The 19,214-nt window shown below is 36.8% G+C and overlaps 1 protein-coding gene across 5 annotated transcripts in view; it reads left to right on the forward strand.

The window, feature by feature from the left end:
- The window catches only part of KCNT2 (potassium sodium-activated channel subfamily T member 2), a 445,611-nt gene that overhangs the window by 164,713 nt on the left and 261,684 nt on the right, over positions 1-19,214 (forward strand). For all 5 annotated transcript variants that reach the window (XM_060396308.1, XM_060396309.1, XM_027976255.2 and 2 more), the window contains 3 exons: positions 8,501-8,575; positions 9,795-9,878; positions 13,224-13,318. In XM_060396308.1, the coding sequence (XP_060252291.1) occupies positions 8,501-8,575; positions 9,795-9,878; positions 13,224-13,318 (254 nt within the window). The remainder of the gene's footprint in view (positions 1-8,500; positions 8,576-9,794; positions 9,879-13,223; positions 13,319-19,214) is intronic.

Here is a 19,214-nt window from a genome sequence, read left to right on the forward strand (position 1 = left end):
AGAAGTCATTTTCACTTCCATTCTTGAAATGCTCACCTTGTGGGCATGAGGTGATTATAATTATAAACTTTCACAAAAGACTTGATCTTTGACCTCTTGGCAGTTTTCTTCTTGCCCATGGCAGCTGTCACTTTGCGGGGATAGCGATCAATTCCAGCCACCAGAGCATGGCTGTAGGGTCAGTCTGAGGTGCTGTCATCAATGTTCTGAAGGAGCAAGAATTACATGTTACCAGCCATTTAGGCCCTGTGCTAGAATGGTTTATATCTATATATATAAACAGATAATGTATGTATTTACGTATACAACATATATGTTTGTACACACTGCTGCTGCTGCTAAGTCACTTCAGTCGTGTCCGACTCTGTGCGAGCCCACAGATGGCAGCCCACCAGGCTCCCCCATCCCTGGGATTCTCCAGGCTAGAACACTGGAGTGGGTTGCCATTTCCTTCTCCAATGCATGAAAGTGAAAAGTGAAAGTGAAGTCGCTCAGTTGTGTCCAACCCTCAGCGACCCCATGGACTGCAGCCTACCAGGCTCCTCCGTCCATGGGATTTTCCAGGCAGGAGTACTGGAGTGGGGTGCCATTGCCTTCTCCGATTGTACACACTAGACATTCTAAAATAAGCATGACTTAATCTTTAACTTAAAAGGTTTAAACTATCATGGAGAGCAAAGCTTTTTAAAATCAAAAGACTTAATAGGTAGAAGCAAAGTGAGCAAAAACTCTTTAAAGTGTGTGTTAAAGTTAACAGATAAAAATTTCAAAATCCCTGACATTCATGTCTTCTGTCCTCTGTCATACAGACAGCAGATCTGAACTTAAATCACCATTCTGTTCATGTTTGTCACAACTTGGCAAAATATCCATGAGGCTTGCCTGACAGTAAAATTCTTATTTCTCTGTCACGTAAATACCGTCCGTGTCTTTATCAACTGTTTAAAAAAAATAACAGTACTCTATATATACATACACATTTATTAAATCAAAAGGATTTTGTGCATTATGCACAAAAATGCATAATTTCCAAACCTCTTATAATGAAAATTCACCACGCCTAGAAAGCTTTTGTTAAATCTATAGTTGTTTTTTTTTTTTTTTCCTATGCAGTAATCACTTATAAAAAGCATCAGTTCTTGTGTATAACGGACTTTTGGACTCAGAGGGAGAGGGAGAGGGTGGGATGATTTGGGAGAATGACATTCTAACATGTATACTATCATGTGAATTGAATCGCCAGTCTATGTCTGACGCAGGATGCAGCATGCTTGGGGCTGGTGCATGGGGATGACCCAGAAAGATGTTATGGGGAGGGAGGTGGGAGGGGGGTTCATGTTTGGGAATGCATGTAAGAATTAAAGATTTTAAAATTTAAAAAATAAAAAAAATAAATAAATAAATAAATAAATTAAAAATAATAATAATAATAATAATAATAAAATCCAGATACATAAAAAAAAAAGCATCAGTTCTGAAATGTTAGCTTCATTTTGGGCTTATTCCTGGAAAAGAACAAAGAATTCATCCCAGGACTCCTAGATCCTGGTGATTCTGCTTATTATGCCACAGGAATGGTAAATCTAAGTGTTGTTGGGTTTATGTTTAGAAATACAAAGTAACGCTGCCATAGAGTTACTCCATATTTTAAACTCACTAAAAGAAGGTTAAGTCTTCTGGATTAAATATTTTAAATTAGGTATTCTTAATATTAGAGAAGAAGGTACTTTTTAAGGGTCTCTTGTTCCCAGTTTGGGCTAACAGCAAGTAGATTACCATAAGTCTTATACTTTTTAAAGTGCTTTTTTTTAGAGTTACCTAGATAATAGTTCTAAACTTGTACTTTCTTTTATGATAAAAATAAAAGCCTGGTACATTTTAGGAAATCATCTGTTTTCTTGAATTTTTATTGGTTGAGGAAAGTTGCATCCATACCAAATATAAAATAGATTAAATTTTATTTATATTTTATTGAATTATGTCAATAAGAAGAGGAACACGGAGAGTTCTATATGCTTAGAACAGTTAAAGCTATTTCTTAAAAACTACCTTTTTTCTTTAAGAAGTTACCTTTTAGAAGAAGACTAATGCCTTTCATCTCATTCAGGAAAATATGATTAAGTGGAACAGGTATTTAACTTAATTTTGAAAAGCATGTGCCTGCCTTTTGGATCTTATTTCACACTTCTCTACATAGTGCCATCTCTAGATTTATGCTTTCCTTTTTGCCATAATTGCTTTTATCCTGAGCCTATATTATGTAGGTTCATGGGAACTCCCTAACAGCCAATACAACTTTTGGATAATTTCTCTATTTTTCATCAGCTACTTTTAGGGGAGATAATTTATGAATATACCTTTAAGTTCAGAAGACAATCTGAGATTTTAGAACTAAACCTAATGAATATAACTGAAAAAGACATTTACTTTTAGCAATGAGTATATTGCCTCCCTGTATAATTTTAGATTGTGGAAGTCAGTCCTCAGGTGGAAGTTCATTATTTGCCACAACGTACACACACACACACACACACACACACACACACACACACACACACACACAAGCTGTGAATCAACAACAGGAGCGTGTTTGACATAATGCAGATAGATTTTATTGAGGAGCTTCAGACTGGCAAGGACTGTGCTTGAAACAGAGCAAAGAATTGTGAACTAAATGTATGCTCTCGCCTGGACCACATTAAATTCAGTCACATGAGTGAAGTGAAGTCGTTCAGTCGTGTCCAACTCTTTGCGACCCCATGGACTGTAGCCTACCAGACTCCTCCATCCCTGGGATTTTCCAGGCAAGAGTACTGGAGTGTGTTGCCATTTCTTCCTCCAGGGGATCCTCCCAACCCAGGGATCGAACTCAGGTCTCTTGCATTGCAGGCAGACGCTTTACCATCTGAGCCACCAAGGAAGCCCAATGCTCTCACTTGGACCACATGAAATTCAAAGTCAAGTGTTGATCAAATATATAAAAACAAACTGAAAAAAAGGAAGGAGAAGGATGTTGATGAAGAATCAAAAAACCAAGTGTGGGAGTCTGATCTTGTCTAGAGTGTGTGTAAAGAGGAGGTGGGGAAAGTCTCAAAACACTCAGAAGATTTGAATTAATAGCTGAAAGACATGTGTGAGTTAACTAGGTAAAGGAACATTGAAGAGGAAGGTGGGGAGACCAGTTAAGAAGTTAGAGTGGAAATAGAGTGTAAATTGAGAACCAGACAACCCAAGATACGTTCATGGTAGGTAGTGTGAAGCAGAGAAGGCGATGGCACCCCACTCTACTCTACCCCACAGTACTCTTGCCTGGAAAATCCCATGGCCGGAGGAGCCTGGTGGGCTGCAGTCTGTGGGGTCGCTAAGAGTCGGACATGACTGAGCGACTTCACTTTCACTTTTCACCTTCATGCATTGGAGAAGGAAATGACAACCCACTCCAGTGTTCTTGCCTGGAGAATCCCAGGGACAGGGCAGCCTGGTGGGCTGCCGTCTATGGGGTCGCACAGAGTTGGACACGACTGAAGCGCCTTAGCAGCAGCAGTGTGTAAAGGGGGCGGCAGAGGATGAGTGGTTAGATAGCATTACTGACTCAATAGACATGAATCTGACCAAACTTTGGGAGATAGTGAAGGACAGAGGAGCCTGGCAGGCTACAGTCCATGGGGCTGCAAAGAGTCAGACATGACTTAGTGACTGAACAACAATGGCATGTGAAAAGAAGATGCAAATTTCACCAGGATCTTTGGTTTTTGTTGCTAGAGAGTCAGTTAGGACAAACATCCTAAATTTTACTTTTAGGTTGTCCATTTTATTGCCATATAGTTTCTTGTTGTCGTCTCTTATGATTCTTTTTGTTTCTGTGGTATCAGTTGTAACATTTTTCCTTTCTAATTTTATTGATTTGAATCCTCTCACTTTTTTATCCTGATGAGTCTGCTAAAGGTTTATCAATTGTGTTCATCTTCTTGAAGAGCCACCTTTTAGTTTCATTGATCTTTACTGTTGTTTTCTTTGTCTCTATTTCATTTTTTTCTGCTCTGATCTTTATGATTTCTTTCCTTCCACTAACTTTGAGTTTTGTTTATTCTTCTTACACTAGTTGCTTTAGGTGTAAGGATAGGTTGTTTATTTGAGATCTGTCTTGTTCCTTGAGATAAGATTGCATTGCTATAAATTTCCTTCTTAGAACTGCTTTTGCTATATCCCATAGGTTTTGGATTGCCATGTTTTCATTGTCCTTTAAATTTTACTTTGAGACAAATTACCCACAAGGTGCCTTTGAGGCATTCATGTGAAGCAGCACATTAGACAGTGGAGATCTGAAACTGACTCTCAGATACAATATTGATCCAGGCTAGAGATACAACATTGGAAGTCATTGGTTTATTATTGATAATAAGTTGAAGTTGTAACATAAATGAGATTACCTAAAATGAATATATAGCCAAGTACTCTTGAAATGCTTTCTTCCAGAAAATTTCTGTTGAGCTTTGTGGCCATAAGTTTAATGATTTATATGATTGCATCAGGAAGACGTAATACAATTTTTTGAGTGTTTCCACATGGATCCAAGAAAAAGAAATACAAATGCTTAAGTTCAAAATCAAGCAATTATACCAGAAGGGAAGAGTGTTATAAAATATTTGGAACTTTCCTTTATTCAATATCATGCTCATTGAACTCTAATGGTCATAGAAACAGATAAGTTTTGTAAAATGTTAAAAACATGTATCAAGGTAGTTAGTGGTGAAGGCATGGGGATTGGGGCATTCCAAGCAGAAGAAGAAGTGTGAGCAAAGTTATAAAAGATGAAACAGCCTAGCTCATTCAGAGAACTATATCAAAATTAGTTCTATATGTAGTGAATCTGTAGCTGAATTCAAGGTGGGTTAGGAATATAGTAGGTACAGAACAAACCAGCAGTCATAGTTCAAATTGTGAAGCTTCATATGATATAATGAGGAGTTTGGATGTTGGCGATGGAGATTGGCCATTTTAGAAAGTTTCTCTGGCTTGGAATATGGAGGCTAAATCAGAAATGAACCCAACTGAATCACATTTTAGTCATCAGACTCTCTTAGTGGTTTGAGGGAAAGCAATAAAAAATAAATGTTGTGTTAGATCTGGAAATGAAGAGAGACATCAGAGGTATAGAAGCTTTTGGTTTACTAGGAACTAAACTTTTCCAGTGTGCCAAGCTAAGAAAACTAATGCTAGTCTTAATGTACATTAGCAGAAAGACCCTGCCATGTGACCAGTGATAATGATTCCCATTACATCCCCCTCCTCAGGTCACATCAGTCTCTTTTCCTGTGTAAAACCATTGACATTAAGGAACAATGTACAATGACTGGTAAAAAATATGGTGAGGAAAGAGTAGGCCAAATGTTGCACATTCTGGAAACTGAGTCATGTAAAAAACTGTTAAATGGTAACATTAACCAGCACAATAAAAAATAGATGTGTTGCATAATGAAAATCAAGTATAAATGGTTTATTGAATAGGCCTGATTGAGTGCAAGTAGAAAAGCCTTTAGCCCTTTCTACGTTTCTCCTTCAAACCCAGTCATTGTCCTTATGAGCCAGGCTGATCCAATGAAATCTCAGTTAGGCCCCTTAGTTTTTTTGCAAGACAAATCTCAGTTTAGTATTTCAGAGATAGTGTTCAGTATGTAAAAAATTTAATGTTCCCATCCAGTTTTAGCTTTTTCTAAGCTGAAAACTTCCCAGGTGGCACAATGGTAAAGAATCCACCTGTCGATGCCGGAGACACAAAAAATGTGGGTTCAGTCCTTGGGCCAGGAAAATATTTCCTAGAGGAGGAAATGGCAAGCTGCTCCAATATTCTGGTTTCAAAAATCCCATGAATTGAGGAGCCTGGTAGGCAACAGTCCGTGGGACAGCGGAGAGTCAGACAGGACTGAGCGTGCATGTTTGCCCAGCTGGGAACTCAACGGGGCAAGGATCTTCTTGGGGGGGTTCTCCTGTGTCCACCTCCTCTTTGTCCGAAACCAGCTGATCGTGGCCGCTCAGGGCTGAGGAGGCTCCAGGAGAAGGTGGTCCTGACGGACTGGCCCAGGAATAGTCTGTAGTTTGGTTGCTCTGATGGCAGATACAGATGGGGCTTTGGTGGTTCTCCTGAGGCCTTGGGTGGAAGCTCCTTGATGCCTCCAGCCCTGCTCTGGCCACTCTGCCCGGGGTTCTGGGGGGTCCAAGGGCCACCATCTGTCAAGATTCTCTGTCTCCTCAGGCCTGCAGCCCTTCCGAGTCTGAATTTAAAATGGCCATACATTTTATTCTGTAGGGTCTATATCTTGTTCCCAGAAAATAAGTCGCTCTGTCTTAGTATTGTTGTAAGTGTAGCCTGTGCTTATCGCAACATTCTTTCTCTTTGCTTTGCTGTGTGTGTGTGTGTGTGTGTGTGTGTGTGTGTGTGTGTGTGTGTGATGTTTTAGGCCTTAGTCAAAAACAGCCTCTAAGTCTGAGTCCAGCTCTCTAGGTTGTTTATCTGCGCCCTTCTTACAGAGCTGGAGGTGATGAGGGAAGCATCCTTACATCTTTACACAGAGATGAGAGAGATCCTTAGAGCTCCGTGCCTTCCACCTGCTCTCCCACCACTTTTTATTTAGCCTGCAGACGGCATATGAACCAGGGATAACAAAATCTCTTACTTACTGTTTTAGCAACCCAGACGATCCCCGATGTAGAACTTGCTTTATGAAGTGGCGGTGTGCAGGGAAAGACCAAGTTAGCCAAGATGGCATAGTCAGGCCCTCTTGCCCCACAGCCTCTCGCTTTTGCCTCACATTTTGTAAATAATGTTCATGTAATAACTCAAGTCACTTATAACACGGCGCATGTGCATCGAGGTACTCACTTGGTCACAGCTACTTTGTGCTGTAGGGATATATGAGCTCCACCTAGGGCTGCATTTTACTGCTGTGTCATCGCTGTGTCTCCTGGGTCAGCCACGAGAGGGGAGAACATAGGGTGTCTATTGTTATGGCTGCAGAGGCAGCAGGAGAGAGGCTGTGTTATGGCTGCTCTGCAGGCCAGGAGAGAATAAACGTATCTGCAGTTCCTAGGGCTCCTCTGCTGCTGCTGCTAAGTCACTTCAGTCATGTCCGACTCTGTGCAACCCTGTAAGACGGCAGCCCACCAGGCTCCCCCATCCCTGGGATTCTCCAGGCAAGAACACTGGAGTGGGCTGCCATTTCCTTCTCCAATGCATGAAAGTGAAAAGTGAAAGCGAAGTTGCTCAGTCGTGTCCCACTCTTAGCTACCCCAGGGACTGCAGCCCACCAGGCTCCTCCATCCATGGGATTTTCCAGGCAAGAGTACTGGAGTGGGTCGCCAGTGGCTCCTCTAGCCTCCTACTAACATCTTAGCTCATGCCTTGCCTACCCTGGGTTCAGCGAACACTGGGAACAGCGAGACAATTGGCATCATGAGCAGGATCGGCGATGCAAGGTGTTTTACATCTCTGTAATGTTTTAAGAGTTTGGGACCTCAAGAAAAATAAAGATCCCAATATTATAGCCAGTGTGTCCTCAGTTGCTTCAGTCGTGTTTGACTCTGTGCAACTCTATGGAACATAGCCTGCTAAGCTCCTCTTTCCGTGGGATTCTCCAGGCAAGACTACTGGAGTGGGTTGCCATTCATAAAATAATTAGACATTACAGGGGTCAGATTTCAAGTTGCCTTTCTAACAGATAAATTTCTTTTGTTTTTTTGTTGTTTTTTTTTGTTGAAAGAATAAACTGCGTTAGGGAGTTCTGAGTTCTTTTTCACTGGACATCGTTAGAGAAAGTTTCAGGAATGACCTATTAGTCAGTGCCGTTGCCCAGAGCTGCACAATTAGAAGGATATGTGCTTGTTTGAATGCTCTGATGTCACCTTCTTGAAATTACTCATAATTTGTTAATAAGAGGCCCTGCATTTTTGTTTTTAACTGGGCCCCACTAATTATGTAGCCAGACCCGATTAATATTGTTGTACTGTGTGGGTTGGGAGACTAGAATCCAGATGATTGAGAAAACTCTGACTTTAAATCTTATTAATCTAAAAACAATGTTAAATGGCCTCCCAGGGCCATTGTTATATGTGTGTGTTTGCAAACTATTTAATATGCTTTATATTATGATATAAAAATTAGGATGGAGTTACTTTTTCATTGATTCTGTAAGGTTTCTTAATTTTTTTATTTTTACTAGTAACTTTTTTGATACGATATTATGTGATTAAAATGTGCTATGTGCAATATTCATGGATTACTATGAGCATTTGGTTTACTTAAACTCTGCAAAATTGAGAGGGCACAATTACATGTAGCAAAATAATCTCTAAAAGTCATTGCTACATTTCTAAATAATGATTTTGTATTCTGTTAATATAAACATACTTATCCTTATTGCTAGCAAAATTCTGATGCCTTTTCCCCGTTTAATGGTATCAATTGTATTTGACTTTTATGTTTATTCTTTTTTTTTTTTGGAAGGGAAACATCTGGGAACAGATTTTACGAATACCCTTCATCTTGGAAATAATTAATGCGGTTCCCTTCATTATCTCAGTAAGTCCTAAAAGAATCTTTAAAAGAAATAATTTTGTTATTAGTCATGAGTAAAATCTTTCAATCTAAATAGCAATAAATAATATATTAGCTCAGATGAATGAGTTTAGGTTTTTGTTAATGTGTTAAATCATGGTATTAGAAAATAAATAACAAAGTCAGTTATAACTGGGTTGTGAAATTAAGTGAACATTAACGAGATTTAGTTCAATAGCAAAATGAAATGCATTTTAGGAATATATACTCTAGAGGTACCATTTAAACATGTTAATTTTGTCTAAACAGATTAGAATGAATCACTCCACTTCTTGTGTATATTGTAGAGTTTTAAAAAATAAAAGCCAAGTAAAACCAAGTATTTATAAAAGTTTCTCATGCTGAGAATATGTTTATCTTTAGTTTAAGCCACAGGATTTATTAAATCCAGTTCTCTGTTTACTAAATATGTTGCCAACAACTAAGACAACCAGCAGTGTGCTTCTTTATTAAAGTCTGTGGAGGACCAATTCCATGGTGATCCTGTTCAGCTACAGAATATGCAACCAGCACTTTTCCATTGCAAAATTGGATTTTAATCTATATTTGATAAAGCTTTAGAAATGTCTGTTGGGAATATGCTTTCTAACACTTTTTATTTTGAATTTTATTTGGAAAATCATGACTATAAGTCAGTATGATCCGAAGCTGTTGCTCACTCTGACAATTATTTTAATTTGAGTAATTTATCTAGAGGAACAACTGGCTCCAGATTGAATGACAGGTTAATTAAATATAATTCCAGTGGAATACAGTTCCCCAGTGTCACGTAAATGTTTGAATCTGAGAGAGTAAGTGGTAATGTTATAGAAAAGTAAAGCACTGTCTCCTTACACCTATTTTTACCTCCAGTTCCAGAAAAGAAAAAAGATGATATCTATTATAACAGTCATACCAAAAGATTTAGTGATCAGATTAACACAGTTATAGCTGATATCCCATTACAGCTCATTATTTTCCTTCTGCTTCTATAATAACTTTGCAAAGAATTTTTCCTTAGGACTTAGAGAAGGAAAAGATCCTGTCTGCCCCTCCATTTCAATAATCATATGAATTTAGAGTATTTGCCACATGTTTTATATAATTATATTGTCCTTAATAACTTATTTTTGGTTTGCTTTTCTTCTCAGTCATGTAGATTTCTTGCTTGGAGATAAAAATTTAGTTTTGATTTGTCTTCCAGATATTCTGGCCTTCCTTAAGAAATCTATTTGTCCCAGTTTTTCTAAACTGTTGGCTTGCCAAACATGCCTTGGAAAATATGATTGTAAGTATAAAATACAAATGCAAAGACAAAAGTATTTTTCAATGCTCCATTACCTTCTTACCTCACTAAAGTGATGTGTTGCATAGACGTCTAAGCTAATAGACCCTATGTCTGTTTATATCCTAATAAGAATGAAAAGTGGTGAAACGCCCTTACTGTCAAGTCCCTTGTTTTATAAGGCCCTATGAGATGGTAAGCAAAAATAATTCAGGTAGTCTAAAGATCACCAAACCAAAGCTGACTGCTGTTTGGATGGTCAAACGTATTACCAATCTTCTGAAGATAGTGTTTCCTTCTAAAGCAATCTCATTAGGTATAACAGGACCCCTAGGTTTAAGGCTTCAGGAGGTAGTGTTGTCAAACTGTAGGTAGTCTCACATTCCATAAAAATCTGTGGAGTTTTCTAAGGCGCTGTATTGGAGCTGGAAGGTCCTCATGTAAAGTCAACTTTTTAGGTTGGGTTCGGTTGGGAATAGGGAGGCAGAAGGGGACTCAAGAAGGAAGAGATGCAGAACTCAGAGATGTGCCACCACTGCATTTTGCCTAAGGCCGACTCTGTTTGAAAGGACTGATTTATAACTAGGACCAAAACATTATAGGCTTGGATACTTCCTAGTGAGCTGACATTGGCTATTTGCTATTCAGTCATTTATTCTACCCTGGTGGCTCAGATGGTAAAGAAGTTCCCTGCAATGCAGGAGACCTGGGTTCTTTCCCTGGGTCAGGAAGATCCCCTGGAGAAGGGAATGACAACTGACTCCGGTATTCTTGTCTGGAGAATTCCATGGACAGAGGAGCCTGGCTGGCAGTCTATGGGGTTGCAAAGAGTCAGACATGACTGAGAGACTAACACTTTCACACTTTCACTTCCATTTGTTTTACAAGTATTAATATGAGTCTACTCTCAGCGAAGCACTCTGATAAAATAAGCAAGTGATTTAACACTTTTGCTAATGTCTTCATTTTGAAAGAGAATAAAACTACCAACATATAGGCTTGCTGTGAGAATTAAGTTATGTTATATATACATTTATATATGTGTAAAAATCTTGTATCTAGTATAAACATAGAAAAAAATAAAAATAAAAAAATAAACATAGTAAGAGCTCAATATTATTAATTTGATCACACTGAAATTGTTTGCTTGGAGGCAAACTTGTTTTTCTTTTAAATAGCTTTTTAACAGAAAGTATGGCAATAGTTTTGGCCAAAAGGAATATTTGGATAGCATTTGAGTCTTTACAACCAGCTGAATGTTTCTAATCAGCTCTCAATATATTAAGTGACCACTGGAGTTTCATGCAAGCTTACAGCTAATAAGGGGAGCAGCATATGTCCTGTGAATGGTTTGCAAAAACATCCTGCTATCTTAGCTGTCCAAAAAAATATTATTTCACTAACTATAACTGTGGAGCCTGATGGGCTGCCGTCTATGGGGTCACACAGAGTTGGACACGACTGAAGCAACTTAGCAGCAGCAGCAACAGACTGCCTAAATTGTTAATTAAAAAAAAAAAAATTCCTGCAGTACTCTTTGCTAATTTGTGTTTATTAGTTGCTAGAAAAAGTAACCTAACCAAGAAAGGAATCATTAGTCAATCATTAAGAGTAAAAGTAGTGCTTTGCATTATTTATTTAGGATTCATTTTCCACCATAATTCTATATTTTACTTCTTTTCTTCCTGATTGGTAAAATTTAATTTGTTTTTCTGTTCATTAACACCTCTGTTAGAAGAAAGTAAAGAATGCAAGGTGAAGTTTTAATCAACTTCGCTTTTTTGTTTTCATAACGAAAGTTCTGGTTAAATGTGTGGTAGAGAAAGATAAAATGATAGCTCATTGAGGTTTTATTTTATATTGAAAGTGCAAGTGACTTTTTGTGACCACATGGACTGTAGCCCAGTAGGCTCCTCTGCCCATGGAATTCTCCAAGCAAGAATACTGGAGTGGGTAGCCATTCCCTTCTCCAGGGGATCTTCCCAACCCAGGAATTGAACCAGGGTCTCCTGCACTGCAGGCAGATTCTTTACCAGCTGAGCTATCTATTTATCTCATGAAGTACAGCTATTCAGACTGTTAAAAAATTATTATGAAAAGTTATAAAACAGAAGAGTATAAAGTAAAACATTATATAAAACTACAAATCTTCCACAAAGGCTAGACACTAGAAATAATTTATATCCTTCTAATATTTTCTATGAAAGCACACACACACAAAATTGTCTGTTTAATTTTATGATTTGAATGTTTGTCAAATACGAATTCCTATTCAATAAATATTTATGTTCAAACCATCTTTAATGGATGCATGTAAGTCTGCTATCTAATTTTGATCAATTTATTCAACCATTTTCTGTTTCATTTTTAGTTATTTTAATAGGGATGAACATTCATTATTCATATTATAATTTTGCAATAAAGATTATACAAAATATTGATACAAATAAATAGTATACAAAATAATATACATCACACAATATATATTACACAATAAATATGTTCATATTTATATTTTATACTATAAATAATATAAAAATATAGGAAATATAATAATTTTGTAATGAAGATGAACATACATAAATATTCAACTTCCATCTCATAATTTTCATGTGGTTAACTTTTAGAAGTTATGTTATGGGATAAATACTAATTAAATGGTGAATGCATGAACTGGAAAGGGCATACTTGTGAATTTTGACCTGTATTACCAAATTACTTTCAAGATATTTATAACAAATTACTTGAGCAATATTACATGTGCGTGCTCATTTTTTGCCTCTTAAATAACAGTAGGTATTATTATTTTTTAATGTTTTTCAATTGCAAAGTAAACTTGTATCTTGAATTCACATTTCTCTTAATATGAATGAAATTTATCTAAACATGTTCATTGGCTATGTAATTTTTTATTTTTATGATAAACTGCCTGCTACTTTTTGTGACTTAGAGAATGAGATATGGTTGTAGTTGGATCCAGCTATTACTTTCCCCTCAGTTGAACATAGTATTTTCTGATCTTTTAAAATTAGAAATTTCCATAAGACAGCATTGTCTTCAGGGAGGGCTTTTGGAGAGTCATTGAACATCTCTTTGTAAGGCAAGTAAACTAAAATTTAGTGCTTTTGTGGTGTACCATAGTATTAATATTATCTTGGCAATGAATGTTACAGTGAGGTTTAATTAGACCTAGGAAAAACCAAAAATATCCTGCTATATGCATTTAAAGTATGTGTGTTGAGTATGAATAAGACAGTTAAACTGTAATACATAGTAACAAATGTAACAAAACTCATGATTATTGAGTATCTATCAGAATTTAAAATATGCTTTTCTGTATTATTTCAGAATGATCTACACAGAGCCATTCAGCGTACACAGTCTGCAATGTTTAATCAAGTTTTGATTTTAATATCTACATTACTATGCCTTATCTTCACCTGGTAAGACTTTACATCAGCATTTTTATTATGTTTCATTTTAATTATAATACTAAAAAAAGTATTATAAACCATTTAAACTAAGAGCTGACAATAAAGATAAATAGATAAATATTTACTATAAAACATAATGGGTCACCTACAGAAACAAAAATAAAATCTTTACTTCAGTCTTACAGAAAAAAAATCAAGAAAGGACATTGATTATTTGGAATTGATATTTACTGCAACTCTGAGGTTTCCCAAATGCTGTAAACAATCAGATCACAAGAATTTGTATTTCATACCATAGTTGTCAAACAAGAATTTTTCCTTCACACTGCTGACATGGAGATGCCCTTATCTGTCCGTAATCTTCAAAGCAAAACTGCTGTTGGGAACAGTGTCACTGCCCATCACTCCCCTGATGGTCTAACATGCAGCCAGGCAGAAAGCAAGGGCAGTCCTGACAGCGTGAAGCAACCGGTACTTTGCTTTGTTATAGAAAACAGTTATTTCTTCCTGTGGAAAGTCCCACTTTGCCAATTACACAGTAATCCAATGAGAAATGATACACTTCCTCTATGGATCCATGAAGATCCTAAGTAAAGGAAAAAAAAGAAATGTGAAAATCAGAAAATGAGGTAGAATGATATATCTGTTTTTCAACTTCATTATGTATAATTGTGCTCTGACCTGAATTTGACCTACTGAGAAAGAGAAATTAGGAAGTCCTGAAGTAGGAAGAATGCCCTCATCACTAGCATTATAGAATTTTTAGATATAAATATAGCTACAGATATATGTGTGTAATTCTAGTTTTAGATACAGAAATATAATGTATGCTTAAGTAGTATGTAATTAATATCTCTATTAGGGATGGTACTGGGAGGGAGGAGGAAGGGGGGTTCAAGATGGGGAACACGTGTATACCTGTGGCGGATACATGTTGATGTATGGCAAAATCAATACAATATTGTAAAGTAATTAACCTGCAATTAAAAGAAATAAATTTATTTTAAAAATCTCTATTAAATGGATTTTAAATGTTTTATTGCTTACTTTTATATTTAAAAGTAAACATTTTAGGATATTCAACATTGTTAAATATAAAATATCCCTCTAAAATGGACACAATACCATCTTATCTTTTATTTTTTTTTACTCTGAACAGATTGCTTTTATTATTCACCTAGTAAATAACTGCATAAATTTGAAATACTGACAGCAGTGCCTTCTCAAGTCACAAAAGTGTTCTTAATTTTAAGATAATTACATTTTTAAAATAATTTAGAAGATTTCTCCTTTTATTGGACTTAAGAAAAAGTACTTACAACTGAAATTTTTATATATATGCTGATTTCTCAATTGCTGGAAAATGACCAAGAGTGAAATGAATGAGTTATAAATGTTAGACATAGTCTGTTCAATTAAAATTATAATTGAAATTTTAATGCTAAAATAAGTACAGATGATTTAAATATTATAGCAAGTCCAGTACTTTGGTTGGGACTGTGCTCATCACAGTAAACTCCCTACAGTGGGGCTCTTACTTTCTGCCTCTACATCAATTTCTTGAGCGCATTTTATTTTTGAAGGAAGTGACTACACAAATTTTGCCACTTTCCTGTGCCAAGAAGTGCAACAGTGCTTGATAAAGGGTTTTCATGATCTATGTGAAATTTCCATTATGCAACTTGTTAATCTTTTAAATCATTTGTGTTTCATTTTTTGTTGTATTTATAGTTACTATTTTTGTTGTGTGTATATATTGTTAAATTTCAGACACTTGAGTGGTAGTTTCTACAAATATAGTCTCTAGTTAAAGCTGTCACCAATAAGTGGATTTGAATCTGTCTTTCAGTGTGGAATTTTTGTATAGAGTTATGTCTAACTCTAACATAATTTTAATAACAAAATGTTATTGTTTTTAATCACATGCACATCAATACAATTAGATTAATCTGTTTTAAATTATAATATCTAGGATAGAGAAATTGATGTTTAATTTATTTGTGCATTGTCTAGCTTAACAAGCAAAGGTCTTCATAAACCATGATTGTCATAGTAAGGTAGAATAAGTCTTATTTGAATTCACCATGGGCAATGGGGTTACTTACAAGAAAAAATATACAAAATGTTGCATTAGTCATGATACATCATGAGGCTATTTTACCACAGTATGCCACACATATTATAAAATAAAAGTACACACAAAGATGTAAGAACTTACACAAATAGAAATGTCTATGTAGTCTGTCCAAGACTGTTAAATCAAAATACGCTGGAGATAAAGTTTCCTTATATCTTGTTTTGTGTCATTCTGAAAACAGTTTCCATGGTTCAGTATGGCTGCTTTGGTCTTGCCATTATATCCTAACTTCAACCTTTTTTCTTAGGAGAAAAGGATATAAGGTACTACAAAAATTGCATGCATAATTTCAGCTAGAATTTGGTCATATACCTACATATAGCTGCAGGAGAGCTGCAAAAATGTAGCCTAACTGCGCAGTATACCCAGTTGAATAATATACCATGAAAAAGAAAATGGGATATTGTGGAACAATAAGCAATGATGAGTCATAAAATTCTACTTGTATATTGTTTGTTTAAAACTCAGGACTGTACAAATTGGGAGGTCTTGGACAGCTTATTTGTTTAGTCTTGTTTTCCACATCATTAAATGAATATAATACTAATCACCTTATAAGATTTTTGCTTTTTGTTTTTTAAATGAGGGTTGAATTGAGTGTGTTTATAAAATGTCTATCAGGGCATGGTAAATTGTGATAACACAGCAAAAATTTTAAGTTCAGTTTTTCTCTTTATACAAAATGATTTAATTATGTGAACTCAAAAATGAGATTACTTTAAAATGTCTAAACACAATAATTTATTCAGTTCAGTTCAGTTCAGTCGCTCAGTCATGTACTACTCTTTGCCACCCCATGAATCACAGCACGCCAGGCCTCCCTGTCCATCATCAACTCCTGGAGTTCACTCAGACTCGTGTCCATCAGGTCAATGATACCATCCAGGCATCTCATCCTCTGTCGTCCCCTTCTCCTCCTGCCCCCAATCCCTCCCCGCATCAGAGTCTTTTCCAATGAGTCAACTCTTCACTTGAGGTGGCCAAAGTACTGGAGTTTCAGCTTTAGCATCATTCCCTCCAAAGAAATCCCAGGGCTGATCTCCTTCAGAATGGACTGGTTGGATCTCCTTGCAGTCCAAGGGACTCTCAAGAGTCTTCTCCAACACCACAGTTCAAAAGCATCAATTCTTCGGTGCTCAGCTTTCTTCACAGTCCAACTCTCACATCCATACATGACCACAGGAAAAACCATAGCCTTGACTAGACGGACCTTTGTTGGCAAAGTAATGTCTCTGCTTTTGAATATGCTATCTAGGTTGGTCATAACTTTTCTTCCAAGGAGTAAGCGTGCTTCAATTTCATGGCTGCAGTCACCATCTGCAGTGATTTTGGAGGCCCAAAAAATAAAATCTGACACTGTTTCCACTGTTTCCCGTCTATTTCCCATGAAGTGATGGGACCAGATGCCATGATCTTCGTTTTCTGAATGTTGAGCTTTAAGCAAACTTTTCCACTCTCCACTTTCACTTTCATCAAGAGGCTTTTTGGTTTCTCTTCACTTTCTGCCATAAGGGTGGTATCATCTGCATATCTGAGGTTATTGATATTTCTCCTGGCAATCTTGATTCCAGCTTGTGCTTCATTAATAATACTTTAAAACTGAATCCGGATACCTAAAAATAATTCTTGGCAACAGAGAGAACTGGCTACTTTTTTTCTTCCAGTTTTATTGAGAAATAATTTATATATAGCACTATACAAAGGTAACATGTACAGAATAATGTTTGCTTATACACAACAGGAAGTAATTGCCATGGTAAGTTTAGTGAATGTCTATCATCTTTTATAAATATCAAATCAAATAAAAAAAATTCCTTGTGATAATTCAGAATTTATTCACTTAACAATTTTCCTGTATAACAGAGCAGTGTTAATTATATTACTCCAGCTTTACATTACATCCATGGTAGTTATTTAGCTTACAACTGAAAGTTTGTACCGTTTGAACATTATCATCATTATATAAAGATACTACATTATTATTGATTATATTCAACATACTTTGCTTTTCATTCACATGACTCACTTATTTGTAACTGTAAGTTTTTACCTCTTAATTGTGGATGTAACTGGTGATGGAAGTAAAGTTCAATCCTGTAAATAACAATATTGCATAGGAACCTGGAATGGTTAGGTCCATGAATCAAGGGAAATTAGAAGTGATCAAACAGGAGATGGCAAAAGTGAACATCGACATTTTAGGAATCAGCTAAAATAGACTGAAATGAGGGAATTTAATTCAGATGACCATTATATCTACTACTGTGGGCAAGAATCCCTTAGAAGAAATGGAGTAGCCCTTATAGTCAACAGAAGGATCCAAAATGCAGTATTTGGGTGCAGTTTCGAAAACAATAGAATGACCTCTGTTCATTTCCAATGCAAGGCATTCAATAACACAGTAATCCAAGTCTATGCCCCAGCTACTACTGAAGGGGCTGAAGTTGAATGGTGATATGATGACCTACAAGACATTCTAGAACTAACAGCCCAAACCCCCAAAAGAGATGTCCTTTTCATCATAGGAGACAGGAATGAAAAAATAGGAAGTCAAGAGGTATCTAGAGTAACAGACAAATTTGGGCTTGGAGTACAAAATGAAGCAGGGCAAAGTCTAACAGAGTTTTGCCAAGAGAACACACTGGTCATAGCAAACACCCTCTTCCAGCAAAACAAAAGATGACTACACATGGACATCACCAGAAGGTCAATATCAAAATCAGATTGATTATATTCTTTGCAGCCAAAGATGGAGAAGCTTCATACACACTTCGAAAAACAAGACCGGGAACTGACTATGGCTCAGATCATAACTCCTTATTGTCAAGTTCAGACTTAAATTGAAGAAGTAGGGAAAACCACTAGACCATTCAAGTATGACCTAAATCATATCCCTTACAGTAGAGTGACAAATAGACTCAAGGGATTATATCAGATAGCCAGACTGCCTGAAGAACCATGGGTCGAGGTTCATGACATTGTGCAAGAGGCAGTGATCAAGACCATCTCCAAGAAAAAAAAAATGCAAAAAGGCAAAATGGTTGTCTGAGGATGCCTTACAAATAGCTGAAAAAAGAAAAAAAAAGTGAAAAGCAAGGGAGAAAAGGAAAGATATACCCATCTGAATGCAGAGTTCCAAAGAATAGCAAGGAGATATAAGGGAGCCTTCCTAAATGAACAATGCAAAGAAATAGAGGAAAATAATAAGATGGGAAAGACTAGAGTTACCTTCAAGAAATTTAGTGATATCAAGGGAATACTTCATGCAAAGATGGGCCCAATAAAGGAGAGAAATGGTATGAACCTAACAGAAAGAGAAGATATTAAGAAGAAGAGGCAACAATACACAGAAGAAGTATACAAAAATGATCTTTATGACCTAGTTCAGTCAGTTCAGTCGCTCAGTCGTGTCCAACTCTTTGCGACCCCATGAATCGCAGCATGCCAGGCCTCCCTGTCCATCACCATCTCCCGGAGTTCACTCAGACTCACGTCCATCAAGTCCGTGATGCCATCCAGCCATCTCATCCTCTGTTGTCCCCTTCTCCTCCTACCCCCAATCCCTCTCAGCATCAGAGTCTTTTCCAATGAGTCAACTCTTCGCATGAGGTGGCCAAAATACTGGAGCTTCAGCTTTAGCATCATTCCTTCCAAAGAAATCCCAGGGCTGATCTCCTTCAGAATGGACTGGTTGGATCTCCTTGCAGTCCAAGGGACTCTCAAGAGTCAACACCACAGTTCAAAAGCATCTATTCTTCGGCGCTCAGC

This window comes from Ovis aries, chromosome 12, assembly GCF_016772045.2.
Source record: "Ovis aries strain OAR_USU_Benz2616 breed Rambouillet chromosome 12, ARS-UI_Ramb_v3.0, whole genome shotgun sequence".
Taxonomy (NCBI): Eukaryota; Metazoa; Chordata; class Mammalia; order Artiodactyla; family Bovidae; genus Ovis; species Ovis aries.